At 27.8% G+C, this 17311-nt stretch overlaps 1 protein-coding gene and 1 long non-coding RNA gene across 6 annotated transcripts in view; one reads left to right on the top strand and one right to left on the bottom strand.

The window, feature by feature from the left end:
- Positions 1-2009: 2009 nt before the first annotated feature.
- On the bottom strand, positions 2010-6820 carry LOC123261273. Of its 5 annotated transcripts, XR_006508643.1 has the most exons (7): positions 6782-6820; positions 6010-6193; positions 5756-5929; positions 5449-5673; positions 4721-4925; positions 2505-3384; positions 2010-2430 (listed from the first exon to the last, which is right to left on the bottom strand). It is a non-coding gene; the product is annotated as an uncharacterized LOC123261273 (long non-coding RNA). The 5 variants fall into 5 exon arrangements; XR_006508640.1 differs by lacking the exon at positions 6782-6820 and having other exon boundaries at positions 6010-6278; XR_006508642.1 differs by lacking the exons at positions 2505-3384; positions 6782-6820 and having other exon boundaries at positions 6010-6252.
- Positions 6821-8997: 2177 nt separating this feature from the next.
- LOC123260964 (ubiquitin-conjugating enzyme E2 G2) overlaps positions 8998-17311 on the top strand; it is a 28188-nt gene continuing 19874 nt past the window's right edge. The window contains exons 1-3 of the mRNA XM_044722376.1: positions 8998-9182; positions 9279-9360; positions 9484-9602. Of these exons, the coding sequence (XP_044578311.1) occupies positions 9140-9182; positions 9279-9360; positions 9484-9602 (244 nt within the window). The 5' untranslated portion in view covers positions 8998-9139. The remainder of the gene's footprint in view (positions 9183-9278; positions 9361-9483; positions 9603-17311) is intronic.

Genomic DNA, 17311 nt, shown 5'->3' with positions numbered 1-17311 from the left:
AATATAAATCATATAAAAGAGCATCACTTTTTTCGGACAATATCTAGCAGCATTGATAAAATTTTATATCAATAAGCCGCGAATACTTTTTAGCTCAGATTGATAATCTAAATGATCAGTTGTAAGCTTTTAATTTCACATATATTTTGAAAAATTTTTTACATTTTTGTAGTTGTGATAGTTGTAAATTTGAATTTAATACTTTAATACTTAATAATTAAAAAACAATATCAATGATAATAATGATAAACCATATTATCAATTTATTTTTACCATTAAAAATATTTTTAGTATTATCCTTATTGTCATTGTTAATATTGTCGTTATTATAATTATTATTATTTTAATTATTATTTAGTGTCAATATCATATTGTTGTTAGTAAATATCACATTTCGTAAACTTATAAATAATATTCGTATTATGTAAGAAATATCATCGTTTCAAACTTCGCTTAATTAACAAGTAGTGCCATCTACAGGCTACAATCATCAATACGTTTGTAGTATCTGTACAGTGCTCGAACAGAATTACTCAGATCTTGATCAGCTGACTTTTCCGAAGAAAGCAAAATCAAACAATTCTAGCTCTTTTAAGTATTGACTCTAGGTAATAAATGCAATTGAATTAAAAGAAAATATATTTAGAAAAATACATATGGAAAGTTATTTAATAATTAATTCTAGGGATTTTATATTAAAAAAAATTTTTAACATTATTTGTTATTAAAAAAATTTTTAATTCAAAGTTTGTATTTTTCCCGCAGAAATTGAATGTTTATAAAGTTTCAATATAAATCAATGAAAGTATCACTTATCGTACAATATTTAGCAGCATCAATAAAATTTTATATAAATAAGTCACAAATACTCTTTGGCTTAGATTAACAAACTAAATTATCAATTGAAACTTTAATTTTACATGAATTTTTACATTTTTTTGTAATTGAGATAATTATAAATTCAAATCTAATCCTCAATACTCAATAATTTAAAAATGATAATAATAATAATAATAATTATAATAATAATAAATATCGTTGCTATTATATTTATCAATTTATTATTAACATTATAATTATTTCCATTTTTTAACTATTATTATTATTATTATTATTATTATTATTATTATTATTATTACTTCATTTATTCTGTAGTATGTGTACGACTTCGTACATGTGCCATTCTACAAGCGTGTATTACGAATAAAATTTGAATTTCCCGGGATTTGTAACACTCCGTATATATACGGTGCTGTTTGTGTACGGAGTCGTATCGTTTGCTTGCTGTACCTTAGCCACATCGTTAGTTTATTATATAGAATTATATACAACAATACTTGCTCGCAGTGATCTCAAAGTAAATAAATAAAAGGATAACTGCAAGCAATTTACCTTAGTTTATTAACATGTGTGTGGGCACCTTTAAGATTGGAGTTTACTTTTCTACGGTACTAACTTAAATCTCGCGTTGGCTGCATTTTTTACCGCAAACTATCCCCTTGAAGCTACAGTTTATGTAGATATAATTCCAGTGCGCCCTGGCGGCCGTAAATGTAAGCTGTCAATACTTTTTTTAACTGTAGTTGCGTATCTATAGGAGGATTACTACACATTTTTATTTTATCTAGTCTGTGGCGCTGACTTTTCTCCATCAAAAAAAAGTCAGGATCGAAAAATGTGAGCGCGCTATAGTATGTGCTGATAAAATTTAATAATTTCAAATAAATAAATTGTTATAAGTGAATATAAATTAATTAATACGGTAAAATTAATTATGACCCACTGTTATAATATACAAATTAGTGAAAAAAAGTACCATATAATTAAATAAAATCATACAACCTCAAAAAACCGTTCTGCTTACTGTAAACACATTCGGTAGTCTGGCGCTGCGTTTGCAACGGGATTTTTGAACGGAACTTGGCGCCAGATTCTACCGAATCTGTAGATCGGTAGTCTGGCGCTCCGTTTGCAACGGGATTTTTGAACGGAACTTGGCGCCAGATTTTACCGAATCTGTAGATTCGGTAGTCTGGCGCTCCGTTTGCAACGGGATTTTTGAACGGAACTTGGCGCCAGATTCTAGCGAATCTGTAGATCTTCGTCACTTAAACTATTTTCGTCATCATCACAGTCGTCACCATTGTTATTGTCAACATTTGTATTCTGATTTGAAATGAAGAGTCCACATTCCTGGCGTGCTTTGGTCAAAATTCCTCGTCTATCATTTCTAACATTTGTTCGTACGCAATTTGCGTTCCATTTATCTTTAAATTCTTTTTCTTTGGCTAAAACCTGCCATATATCTGAAGACCATTCCGGTAATTTTTCTGATGCAAAATAACTAATGTGTCGTATTAACACATTAACAGCATCTTCAACAGACACTTGCGACTTGAGAGGCATGTCTTTTTTGAAAATGAAAAGCACCTAAAAGAAAGAAAACAATATAAATATTTAGACAATCAAAAAATTGAAAATTTTTCATTCCAGTAAAAGCTCACTTTAATTTTTTATCTAATTCATACCCCTTCCAATTTATCGAATTATTATAAATTTTTTTGAAAATTATAATTTTTTAAATAATATATTAACAATAAAACAGAAATGTTTTGTTTTTTTTATTCACACAAGATTATAACCTTACACGTATCGTCATTTGTTTATAGTGCTGCTTACAAATAATCAGATCATAAAATTAAAAAAAAAAAAAATGAATGTAATCAATATATTCATATATCCATATGTAAAAACCACTACCAATAAATCACTAAAAATTGCTCACAGAAATAATTGTCAACAATTTATTAACAATTATCTATTAGTTTTAATTAATTATTCATACTGGCATTCATTTTTTTTATAAATTACAACGATAATTATTGGTTTATTTTTACTTATAACATTGTAAAATTTTCTTCTTTATAGACAAGTGATGAATTACTCTCAAGTGAGTCTGTATATTTATTGCAATATATGGACATTGAATGCAAGAATTATTATTTATAAGTTGAAAAATAATTTTATTGTTTGAATTTATAATGAAAAATAAAGTTAGATTTTATATATGACTTTACTTAATAAATTGTCGGACGTTTTTAAAAGTTTAAGTCACTTTTTAGTAAATTTTATCTATTATCAAACAAAAACATCTAAGTTACAAATTGTAGTTATAACATAAATAAACGTTGTATTATTAGAAATGTACCTAAATACAAAAAAAGAAATTACAAGTACAAATAATAACAAAAAGATAAAAAACTATTTTATACTTTCGTATAAATTAAAATTAACAGCCATATCTTTAATTTGAAATAATTTTAAATATTCCATGTTTATCAGCTTGCGAGAACCACTCTACTCAAAAGTAAAGTTACGAAGAATCTGCACAGATAAAAAAATGACAAATTAATTATCTACCTTATACTTGGTAATTATTATGAACGGTACATTAAAATTTGACTTCAAAACAGTTCCAGGTACTACTTAATCCGAACAAAAACAGTTTCACTGTAAAAAAATCGCGCCAAGTCCACGTTCATAAGACTATTAGGAAAAAAAAATTTTTTTTTTCTTTACAAAAAGATACAAAATAAAAAAATTAAAAAATCTAAGTAACCGATATGATTGTTTATGATTTTCGGAAATTAAAAAAAATCTTATTGTAAATTTAAAAATTAAATAAAAATTTTAGAACGTATTTAGTGTGCGTGGTTGCAAAATATTTTACTTTTAATGAAATTCGTAAAATCTATTTATTAGGACTTTAAAAAAATTGAAATGCACAATGACGCACACCTAGTACGTTCTAAATTTTTTTTTTTAATTTTTAAATTTACAATAAGATTTTTTTTTAATTTCCGAAAATCATAAACAATCATATCGGTTATAGATTTTTATTTTTATTTTATCTTTGTAAAGAAAAAATTTTCCTAATAGTCTTATGAACGTGGACTTGGCGCGATTTTTTACAGTGAAAACTGTTTTTGTTCGGATTTTATATTTTTGTAATGTAATGAAAATTTACAATTGGTACCAACTTAAATCTCGCGTTGGCAGCATTTTTTACTGCAAACTATCCCCTTGAAGCTACAGCTTATGTAGATATAATTCCAGTGCACCCTGGCGGCCGTAAATGTAAGCTGTGAATTACTTTTTTTAACTGTAGTTGCGTATCTATAGGAGGATTACTACACATTTTTATTTTATCTAGTCTGTGGCGCTGACCTTTCTCCATCAAAAAAAAGTCTGGATCGAAATTTCTGAGCGAGCTATAGTATGTGATGATAAAATTTAATAATTTCAAGTAAATAAATTGTTATAAGTGAATATAATTAATTAATACGGTTAAATAAATTATGAATCACTGTTATGATAAACGAATTGGGTAAAAAAAGTACCGTAGAATTAAATAAAATTTCGCAACCTCAAAAAACCGTTCTGCTTACAGTAAACATAGTCGGTAGTCTGGCGCTCCGTTTACAACGGATTTGAACGGAACTTGGCGCCAGATTCTACCGAATCTGTGGATGTATAAAGTCGTTTCAGCATAAACAAGTGCAAATTGAACTTATAAAGTTTAAAATATTTTTTTTCTTTCTTTACACTGACTACAAGATTTATAATTTTTCTAATTCTTATTGTAAAAAAATAGTAATCGCAAATAAAATAAGAAGTTAAAATAAATGTCAAAGAATAATAAAAATTTAAAATTACTCACCAAAGCTTCAAAATAATATTTTTATACGTATTTTTATGACCAGCTAATTATCTAAATAAAAAGTCACGTCTGGAAACAAGATATACAAATCCGAACAGTGTATCAAAATAAATTAGCAACCAGTCGCCATTACTGCAGTGTAAATTTTAGTAGAATGAAGATTTCCTTTGGCGTTCCTAGTCATTTAAATACGTGGGCATTTTAGCTGAAAAAAAAAAAATTAACAATGTTAATATAATTAATAAAAAAATTCTTTGCAAGTATCGTTAAAAATTCAGTATTCCAACAAAATAATTGATTTCTGAAACTGCTTCATATTCATCATAATTTAATTTCACAAAAAGTCCGGTGTCAACTGATTTGATTTTCTCCGTAGTAAATTTAAATGAAAACTTTATTTTCTTTATAATTTTTTCGCTCTCAAAGAGTGTTATGAACGAAATAAAAGCAAGACAAATAAAATAAAATAAAAAATTATATGAATAATAAATCAAAATTTTTCTTTTAAAATACTCTTTTGCTGTGTTTTACGGATTATATTAAATAACAAACTTAGTTAACTTTAAAAAACATTATCGCTTTTAATTAAGATCATTTTAATAATTATTTGTTGGGAATAAATAATAAAATTAAAACCTTTTTAGATACTCGAAGCATCGTAAATATTCACCTTTTATATGATTTTATAACTTTAAATTATTTGAAATGAATAATAGAATGGTAAATACCTCTTACGCTTTAATTTTTTCGATCTTTTCTTCTGCTAATAATTATGATTGCTCCATTCCCATAGTTGTCTTATTCGATCCATATTTCTCCACATTATTGATGGTAATTTATAAATTATTAGTGTCAAATAATTACATAACATTATGCTGAAGGTAGACATTGTACCATTAAACTGCATAAGCGGCTTGTTTAGCAATAATATCACCAACTTGAAATCAATAAATCTATAAAATATTAATAATGATTTATCGCAATAGTAACTAACTGCGCCTATTCAAAGATAATAACGTAAAGTTCAACACTAACTCTGTTTTCGTGGTGGCCTGAGTAATATTATTTAATTCTTTGGAGTTGGAATAGTCAGCTTGTTTGAGCACTTCTAAGCCCTGTAATTCAATATGGAGTGATTTTGAACAACTATTTCGTCCGCTGTGCTTCATAATTCATAAATCAACATCGTACATGGAACATTAAATAGGTCTGAAAATAAGACTGTTAAATTAGTATAAAACAATTCTGGACTTTTTATTTTTTTAAAAAATTATTAAAATAAACCATACTTAACAAATCGGAGCGTAAGCACCAGTACACACGTCAACACCAACAACACACATGTGTATGTATGTTGTTATTTACTTGTTGTACTAAAGGTGGCGTTCTAATTGATATCCTTTGTAGAGTACCGGGAAATTAAATCAGTTTTCAATAATAACTGAATGATGTAAATCCTGTACACGATCGCGTCTAAGGTTTGAAAAATATAAGATCAGGGAAAACCAGTAATTACTCCAAAAGATAGTTTAATTATTTAGTTACATAAGAAAAAAATCAAATTGATACTTTTTATATATATTTATTTTTCAATGCAAAACTAAGTTTAAATTTAATGTAATTGGGCCTTATGAGAGAGAGGTCGTGTAAACAAACTTTTTTAATTGTCCTTTCATCACAAGTCTTGTGGTGGACGTCTTATGGCGAAGATTACTGCGCATGCGCGACAAAAATTAATTAACGTGGGATAAAAAAAGTTTATAATTAAATTAAAAGGTAATTAAAGCCGAACAGATGTTTTTTTTGGACGAACACATAAGAGATAGTTTCAAAGTATAAAAAAAAAAAAAAAAAAATTGAAAAAATCTATAGTTGGCGCTAACTTGAGATTAAATTTTTGAAAATTAAAAAAAAAAAAATAAAAACGAACAAAAAAAATTTTTGATCGAACATTGAAGAACAGTTGAAGAACAATTGAATTAGCCAAAAAAATTAATAAAAAATTAATTACCCCCCGCCAAGTTAAGAGAGCCATTTTTATTTATTGAAAACTTTACTTACTTACTGTAGTTCTTTCGCCCGGGAGTATTAAGATACTCGGTTTCAGCGCGGGAAAGGAATAATTTTAAATAAAAGAGTTCTATTTAGACATTATTTAATTTTGATCAAAATTATTTAGTTGGTTTCAATTTATTATTCAAGTTGACAAAATATTAAAAAGCTTCAAAATATGAAATTGAGGTTTACAATGACGTGATCTTAGCAATCTAAGCTCTCGGTGAGAAGTGTCGTTACATAGTTTTTCCGAAGAGCTTCAAACTCCGTTCTTCTCCCACCGTAACTTCCATACATACATCCACTCTAAGGAATACATAAGCACACACATTTTCTACTACATATAAATGATCCTTATATACTAACATGTATTTTCTCTATATCTATATATATTTATTTCAGCCTATCGGCCTGAAAGTTGGACTTCACTAATATACACTTTTAGCAGTACAGTCATTATGTTTATTTAACTATTTTTATTAATTTAACAGACCCTTTTAAAATCTATTTATAATAAAAATGAACTTATAATTAACTTGAAATTAAATTACAATAAAATTATAATAAACTATAACATGAAAATATATATATTATATTATTTATAATATGTTGGATTAATGTTTGAGTTTGACTAATTAATAACTTGAATTAAATATTATTTCTATTATTTTACAATCCGATTTTCTAATAAAATTATAAGTCAGTTTAATTAATATCATGTATAAAAGAATAGACATTATCGTTTAATTATAAATTAAATAATAATTAAATAATGATTTAATAATAAATTAATAGTAAATTAATTAAATAATAATTATTAATTATAAATTAAATGCAAGATAATAATAATTATTAATTATTTTATCTTAATTTTGCTTAACTACAATATTATATAAAGTTAGATTTTAACAGTAAATGTTATTTAACAATGAGTGTTTTTTCATGCCGTCTAGGTCAAATAACTAGTAGATGTTGTTCAAGTCAAGAGATGGATACTTCCATCTTCCCTTATTGGTTGAGAGATATCCTCTCTGTATATAAGTTCGATGGAAATCCATCAAACTTGAATACTAAACTTGAATGAAAACACCTTTAGTAATTTAATAATATTGCCTAATAAATAAAAGTACTACTACCATCATAGTACGTAACTCGGGTAAAAGGGAAGGGATAGTAAAGTAAGTATTGAGAGTATAAGAATGGACTGAGAAAGGTGGATGGTGGAAGGGGCCCGGTAGCTTAACTGGTAGAGCTCCTGACATGTTATCAGGGAGATCCAGGTTCGATTCCTGGCTTGGCAACCAACTCCATTTATTTTTTCGAAAAGTCTGTCTTTACTCTCATTCAAAATAATTTCTTTCAATTAATTAACATCTTTAGTACTCGAATGGATACTACAAGCTTACAGCTTTACTAGTATTCAAGTTTGATGGATTTCCATCGAACTTATATACAGAGAGGATATCTCTCAACCAATAAGGGAAGATGGAAGTATCCATCTCTTGACTTGAACAACATCTACTAGTTATTTGACCTAGACGGCATGAAAAAACACTCATTATATATATACAATTCGGTCATGAAAACACCTTTAGTTATTTAACAATCTTATTTTTGTTTAGTTACGTATGGTTTTGTATTATTCTTTGTTACTTTAGAACAAGGGTCTATTGAATGTCACACGTGTCTTTTACGACTTTTTCTCATAGGGTTTTAAGTTCCATGTGGCGAGAAATAGTCCTTGAATTATTCAAGTACTTTTTATGGGTTCTGAGAATTCGGTTACAATGTCCTTTTGTACCGAAATATGTTTTTTTATTTTATTTTATTTTCTTTTGTAAATAAAACAGAGTTAACTAAAAGATGTTTATTACAACTGGTAAGAGTAAAAGCATTAAATAAATGATTTGAATATTTACTTCGAATATAAAATTTAACTAATTTTAATCATTTAATATTTATTAATTTGAATTCGCGCTCTCATAATAGACAGCGCTCTAATAACAGGTAGCGTCACCTGCTGGATGCACTACGTGCATTACAAATAAGCGAGTGTAGCGCCACTTTCTTATAAGATCGATGAGCCAACCAGGCTTCCGTACTCTCGGGCGAATGGACAATAGATGGTAAATTTTCATGCAAAATAAATTAATATCCACCAGATGGAAGCATAACATCATGAAACTGCTACGAGAGCCAACATACGATTTTACAAATGTACATATCTAAAAACATTGATTCAACGGTCTATGATATTGACTCTGCACTTAACCTGTTTTGATAATTTTAAAATAAAGACGATCGCCTTGTTATTATTGTTGAATTTAGTGTAAATATACAACATTATTGTACAAAATAATAATTATGGCTGGCTCAGCATTAAGACGATTAATGGCAGAATATAAACGTAAGAATTCTTGTGATTTGCGTAAATATTTATTAATATATTTATCTAGTGTAGACATCTATATCTTTGAATAATCAAATTTAAAATAACTTTTAGAATTGACATTGAATCCACCAGAAGGGATTGTTGCAGGTCCAATTCATGAAGAAAACTTTTTTGAGTGGGAAGCTCTCATATCGTATGTATAAAAAATTAATTTTATTTAAAAAAATTAACTAAATTCAAAAGTTTTAAATCAATCCTATTAACATTCCAACTATTGAATTAGCAAATGCCTTAATTTCAATAATTTTATCTACAGTGGGCCAGATGGTACTTGTTTTGAAGGTGGAATTTTTCCTGCCAAATTAATATTTCCACCTGATTATCCACTCAGTCCACCGAAAATGCAATTCACTTGTGAAATGTTTCATCCAAATAGTAAGATATTTTTAAATTATAGTAGTTCTTTCAGTTTTTAGGTCACTACAAGTAAACTGTTATTAAATAATTGACTTACAATTAAAACACAATCAAAAAATCGGTAGTTACGTAGCTTTTTAAATGGTCTGCTTATCGTTTAAAAGTTAAACATCAATTTTGAGTTTATAAGATGTACATAGCCAACGAAAATCTTTTTAATTTGATTGTTTATTGAATACCATCGAATTAAGTGCTCATTTTGTAGACTTTGATTAACATTTACTATTATTTATTCATAAAACTTAAGTTATATGCCAAAGCTTAAACCGGATGGCAATAATAAAAAAATGGCCATTCGGCAGCCGAAATGGAAGTAGATTTCATAATAATGAATAGAACAAAAAAATTACTAGGATTGTATACAAAAAAAATTAAACGAATGCAATAGCAAATTTCCTAATTTGCATAACGGAATAGGACTTAATTTCAAGACTACATATATGATATGGTACTCAAATTGAAGCTTATTTAAATAGCTTTCAGATACAATTAACAGAGATTCAATAAGTTATCCCATTCAAAAGTTATTCGAGTAAAAAAGTGAAGAAATATAAATTTTTATGATTTTGAAAATTTTGAAATCCTGGCATTTCTAAATTACTTGACCGATTAAACTTATCTTCAAACTTGACTTCGGTACCAATCTGGAGAATAAGTACGTTGAGTTAGGTAAAGATCCGTTGTAAATTGGCGACGCTATCGTCGTGACAAGCCGCGTTATATCGTATATGTATTAGAATGTGTCAAAATAACGTTTTATTTTTTTTTTTCGATAAAGCGTATCTTAAAAGTTTCTTCAATATAAAAAAAAAAATTAGTAAAACGATTCACCCTAAAGGCCATCCCTGCAACTTCCCGCTAATTCCATACCTGGGCGCTTAAAATTGTACTTATGACGTTTTTGAGATTTTTGAGCTTAAAATATAACTTTTGTGATATTTTGAGCTCGCTGAAAAAACACTTTTCGGTTTTCTTCCGTTCACGATATCTCTCGAACGAATCAACTGATTTTGACCAGATTGGCGGCGATCGACGTGGTTTTTCAAAGTTGAGAGCTGATTAGTTTTTGGAATCGATCGGTGAAGCCGTTTAAAAGTTATCCCAAAAAAACCACTTCTGAAAAAAATTTTTTTCCTATTTTTTTTTTAGATTTCTTCAAATTTCTCAAAATCTATCGGTCCGAATCAGTTCAAATTAACAGGAAATCTAAGTTTGGCGAAGCCCTTTCGAATGGCACTAACCGCGATGAAATCGGTTCAACCGTTCAAAAGTTATAAGAGGTTTACATACTTACACACACACATACATACAGACATAGTGACACCCTCACGGGAATAGTCAGGGAAGCTTCTTAGGATATCAAAACGTCGAGATCTGATGAAAACTCGATTTTCGAAAAACGGGGTAAAACCAATAACATCCCGATTTTTGAAAATTTTCAATTTTCTTAGCGGGAAGTTGAAAATGTATAAATATTAGGGTGCTTCATTTAAAACGAAAAAAATTTTTTTTTCGCTGATACATGAAAATTTTGTTCCTTTCATCGAAAAAAAAATTCCCTGAAAATTTGAGCCCTAAATTTTAATTTTAAGTGGTTCCTTTCAATCGATGTATATTTTCCATTTAAATAACATATAAATCATGATTTTTTGAATTTAAATTAATGTAGCTCCGTTTGATTTTATGGTATTTCATTGTGATTAGTCGTAATTTGTAGTATATTAGTGACTCTTTGAAAGTGCCTTCTAACATTTTTTTGTATTTGAACCCGTCTCATCGGTGTAGGCCTCGAAACTCCTATTTTCTCAAAAATTGTTATATTTTCGTTCTTATCAACAAAACAGTTGAACTTAGAAGAAAATTGTCAGAGAATAATTTGCAGGAGATCAAATCTCCTACAAAAATAACCTTGTATGGATTTTCTGAGGTGCGTAGTCCAAAAGGTATAAACAGGTTAAAGTATTAAAATCAGGGATAGGGAGTAAGAGTTTTACTCGTTTTAAGCTATACTCCTCGAGCGAGCAGTTCTGAACGCACAGATACTATACTCACTACTGTGCTCCTACTCCGAGTAAGAGCGAACAGCAGTCTTGTTAAGATACTCTTTTTAGGATACTCGTTTGAGGCGCTCAGTCAACGAGGTGAGTGGTAGTGAAAATTCGTCAGCCGCTCCCAAAACGAGTGATAGGGACCAAGACTCCGAGCCGAATACTCCTCCCACCCTTACTTTTTTCACGATTCATTTCACATAAATTTTGACTGTTAAGTGTTGAATATTAGCGCCCTCTGAAGAAGGTAAATAAAAATGTAAGCGATAAGTTTTCTAGTGTAGGCGGTATAGTACGGAAATTTTTTTTTTCAAATGCCTATTACTTTTTCGAAATTTTACATATTAAAACGTTTTTTTTTGTTTTTTAATGTACTTTCCAAAAAAAAAAAATTCGAAAAATTTTTTTGAACATTTTTTTTTCCACAACTAATTTGAAAAATAAAGAAAGTAAAAAAAAAAGTTCTCTTTCGGTCCATTTTTTAACAATGGACAGGCGTTTAAAACAACACATTTGATGAATTTTCGCCTTTTCAAAATTTTCTACTTTTTGATTCGCTAAATTTATTTCTTCATGGTTTCGAGAAGTGACCGAAGAACAACTTTTTTTTTTTTTTTTCAATCTAGTTTTTGAAAGAAAAAATACAAATAAAATGTTTGAAGCTTTCTTTTATTTTTTTTTTTTAATTTTTCGAAAAAACCATTTATTTTTTCGATGATTACTAAGGTAAATGCACCAGTTGTTGACCGGTCACCAATTAGTTGACCGATGTATAAAAAAGTTAATTAATATTTTACAAGGGTTTTTTTTTTCTTAAAGTATTAAAATAAAAAAATATGGCATTTAATCATCATAATAAAAAATTACGCAATTAATTGCGCAGTGATTATAGCTTTAAAAAAATATTCTGAGTTTGTTTACAACGCAACCAGCCATAAAGCGGTCAAAAATAACTAGCGTACAATTGGAGAGTGAGTGCATTTCATCATTAATTTAGTGATATTTATCGCCATAATATAAAATATTTTAGTTTTATTATGTTAATTAAAGATCAGATTCCAACTTTTTTGAAAAAATAAAGTTAAATTATAAGTTTTAGTATTATTTTAAGACCGGTCAACTATTGGATCCGTCAGAAGCCCTTTACCCAGTAAAAAATTCATTCGGTCATTTATTAGACCCTTTGATTTTATCACAATCCAATTAATGACCGTATATTTATAATACTAATTTCTTAACCTCAAAATTAAATCTGTCAAGTGTTTAAAATACTTTAGTCATTCAATATTTTGTAAATATAAAAATAATCATTATAAAATGTATATTTATAATTAAAATAATACTTAAAATCTTTTTTGATTATTAAATTTTATTTTGTTCTAATTTTTTTAGTGAATGGTTATATCAAAGAACGAATTATTAGAAGAAAAAATTGCTAAGCAATTAAAAAAATAAAAAAGAGTTACAAGCTAGTGAAAAAGCTTTAATTGAAAAAAAGAAGGAGAAGGATAAAAAAATTTCAAGTGAATCAGAAGAATTATCGTCATCAAAATGAATTTGTGATTATTTGTGACCTAAAGAAATGTGACTTTATGTTGATTATTGCTATTATTTATATTATTTTATAAAAAAGTACGATTTAAAATTATATTGTATGTTTAGTTTTGTTAAAAATGTCGTTAATTCTTCAAAAGTACTGCATAAATTTAATTACATACATGTAGTTTACAAAATTACTTATAATTATTTCAGCGGTCAATTAATTGGAGAACGGTCGGTCATTTATTGGGTTTCTTCGGTCAATAATTGGTGATTTTAGTATTTCAAGATTCAAATAACAAAATTAATATAATTTTGTTAATTTTTATTATAAATAGTTATTAATTATTATTAATTAAGTATTTAACTTTAATTAAATCCATTACAAATTGTTTTTAGTAGGTTAATAGATTTTTTATAGCTTAGTACAGAAAAAGAAAACCTTAATCGGTCAATAATTGGTGCATTTACCCTACCTTCAATTTTTGTTTTTATGTTTTTTCTTCATATTTCGAAGTTTTCTTTGAACAAAAAAATTTTCAAAACGGTGTTATGAGAAAAAAAAGCTAAAAAAAAAAATTTTTTTTTTCAATCGGAAAAAAAAAATATCAAAAGAACACCACTCAATTGAAAAAGTGGTCAATTTGGCGTAAAATGTGCCTTACATGAGAAATATGTCTAATCAAAAAGTTCTAAAACGTGTTGAATAGATATAAAGCTTCTAAAATTATTTGTAATACCTTATTTGATTCGGAGTGACGTTTAGTAAATTGTTTTTCAAGGATCAATCAGCACATAAAAAATTACGATTGTCATTTACAAGACAAGTTGAAAAAAAAGAAAAACATTTTCAGTTTTTCGTAAATAACTCAAACGCTGATATTATTTATGAAATTAAAAAAAAAAAAATTCTGAACAAGGAGGAAATTCGGCCCATTTACACTTGAAATCATAAGCTATCTATATAATATTTTTCTGCTATGTAGATTATGTTAAGTGTACATAGATGAACACTGGGACTAACAGATATAAAACGGATATCATATTTGCGATCTTTCATCTAGTGGGTCAAAAAGCATACATTCTATATAGTACCCAGCAGTCCAGACAGTAGAAAAAAGTTATGGGTTTTGTTTAAGACATCAAGTATGCATGGTCCGATTTGGAAAATTTTTGTGAGAACCCTGTATAAATTTGCTAATAAAAATCTTAGAAATTGTGATAAAAATATGAACAATCACTCGTTCGATTCGGAATTAAATTCTGAAAGTAATGTTTTTTTTTTTTTTTTGATGAAAATTTCAATATGTTATTAACAAAAAACATAACCAAAATAACAAATCTTAGTTTTTCGTGAATAACTCAATAACTATTGGTGATATCAAAAATCAGAAAAAAGATCCTTAAAGAGGAGAAAATTTCTGAAAAAAAGTCTCGACTCCCGGAACACTAGCTTGAAAAATAATAGTTTTTATTAAATGTTGAAAATAGAGTTCCGCGCGACTTTTGTCACACGGCCGCGCCGATGCTAAAATACGACAGCAGTTGCGTGGAACCCTATTTTCAACAGTGAATAAAAATTATTGTTTTTCAAGTTAGAGTTCCGGGAGTCGAGATTTTTTTTTTCAGAAATTTCCTCCTCTTTAAGGATCTTTTTTCCGATTTTTGATATCACTAATAGTTATTGAGTTATTTACAAAAAGCTAAGATTTGTTATTTTGGATATATTTTTTGTTAATAACAAATTGAAATTTTCATCAAAAAAATGAAAAAAGCAACAACATTATTTTCAGAATTTAATTCCGCATCGAATGAGTGATTGTTCATATTTTTATCACAATTTCTAAGATTTTTATTATCAAATTTACACAGGGTTCTCACAAAAATTTTAGCTACTATGTAACATGGTAATGTTTACCATTCTACATTGGAATAAGTTATATTCTTTCCTCTCCGTGATATTTTGCAAGTAGCTTTAGATTAATCTATCTTGTTAACGAATAAAAATTGCTTGAAATATGCTGGAAACAACATTTAGAGTAAAGATTAACAAATAAAATAAGCAAAACAGGATTTCTCTAGGACCAATAATTTACGTCATAAGAATTTTTTAATGTAAAATTGAAGTGTTGAACGCCAACACGTTTAAGCAAGTAGCTCTAACTTGGTAAATAATTTATCGATTGATCTATTTTTTTTTAATCACAGCTTGTACTTACTTTTATTCAGAAAAAATTTAAGCATAAAAAAATTTAATGAAATTTTAATTCGCTCATACGCTGCAGCTTGCAGTTCAAGCTGCAATCAATAAATCAAACCTTCAGAAATCATTGTCAAAAGCAAGAAACGCAGCTAAAATTTTTAGAGTCGACAGTACAATTAACGAAATCAAGCGTTTAAGACCGACTGCGTCGAAACCTGTTCTCGATTTGCCTACTCGCTGGTCATCTACGTATGATATGTTATTCTCTTTGCTTAAATTGGAAGACTTCAAAAGTTACGTTCCATCACTTACTGCGAGTGATTGGAATAACATAAAACATTATGTAAAAGCATTAAAACCAGCAAAAGATGCTACTTTAAAACTACAAAAGGAGCAGCTAAAGTTGCCGGAATTTTATTCAGTGTGGTTAATATGCCTCGAACAAACGGAAAAAATTCAGACGCCATTATCAAAAAACATCATATAGTATATGAAAGTTCGACAAGATAATCTCTTTGAGAATCTTGCTTTAATTTCTGGAATTTATTTAGACCCTCTTTATAATGTTTTACTAACCGAAGAACAGGAGACTGAAGCTGTAAATCATTTGAGTCAAGTATGGCAGAGCTTGAATTCATTAAAAAGAGGTGATCTAACTGAACAGGATTTATCAAATAGTGTAGTGGATAAATCATCCGAAGAACTTCAAGAGGATACTTCAATACCAACAGTGCTACTCCAACAACTACACGCTCAAAAGAAGGCGAAGCTTGAAAAAAATGCAACTATTGATGTAAAGCCATTGTTATCAAATTTTAAGAATCAAGAAGAACGAAATCCTCAAATTCCACTGCTTCAATATTGGGAAGAAAAAAGGTTGTTAATGCCTGAATTATTTCAACTTGCAAGAATTATATTAGCGGCTCCTGCTACTCAAGTTTCCGTAGAGCGACTGTTTTCCGGACTAAAGTATATTTTTTCAGACCTGCGTGCAAAGCTGAAATCAGACTTGATAAATTCTATAATGATCGTTAGAATGAATTACAAAGATATTTATGAAAATAATGATAATGTAAAAAAGGTAAAACAAGCTAGAAAATCTATAAATAAAAGTAATACAAGTAGTTCCATAAGTACAGAAAGCTCAAATGAAAATAGTCAAGAAGATGTGTAATATGTTGTAATGTTATAAATAAAAATATGATATACATAAAATTCAGAATTTGATTAATATTTTCTGTGTTTCCCTATCCTCTAATTGTATTTAAAATAACCAATATCAAAGTAATATGTATATTTTAACAGTAGATTCATGTTTAGATAATCAAACACAACCATTTTTCATATTTTTCAAAGGTAAGAAATTAGCAATAAAATAAAAATTATTATGTTTTGTAGATAAGAAAATAAAATAAAAAAAAATTTTTATAATAGAATGAATTATTTGAAACAGCGATTTTAGCAATTATTTAAAATTGCAACACTAAAAGACGAATGGTATATGCCTCAATGTGTAAGACGAAGAAACAAAGTAAGTATCTCTTTTTTGAGCTCAGGATTTTATGATTCGGATAAATAACTTGACTTCTAGGAAACATTTATCTAAAAGTTAATGTTTATTTTGATATGCTAATTTTGTGTATTAATTTTTATTAATAATAACGTTTATTTTTTGAAAAGGTTCCTCAAACAACAAATTATTTATCCGAATCATAAAATTCCGAGTATTTTGATACCTATTTTGTATGGACAAATATTTGGTTCAATTGTTGAGTGAAAAAAGCGAGTTAATTTATTTTTGAAAAAGTTTTCAGAAACAGAATCTTCGTCAAATATATTTAAAATAATTTTCGTCATCTGTTGATCGAAAGATAAGA

The sequence above is a fragment of the Cotesia glomerata genome, linkage group LG3, assembly GCF_020080835.1.
Source record: "Cotesia glomerata isolate CgM1 linkage group LG3, MPM_Cglom_v2.3, whole genome shotgun sequence".
In the NCBI taxonomy this organism is placed as follows: Eukaryota; Metazoa; Arthropoda; class Insecta; order Hymenoptera; family Braconidae; genus Cotesia; species Cotesia glomerata.
This window is presented reverse-complemented; position numbering and strand designations above follow the sequence as displayed.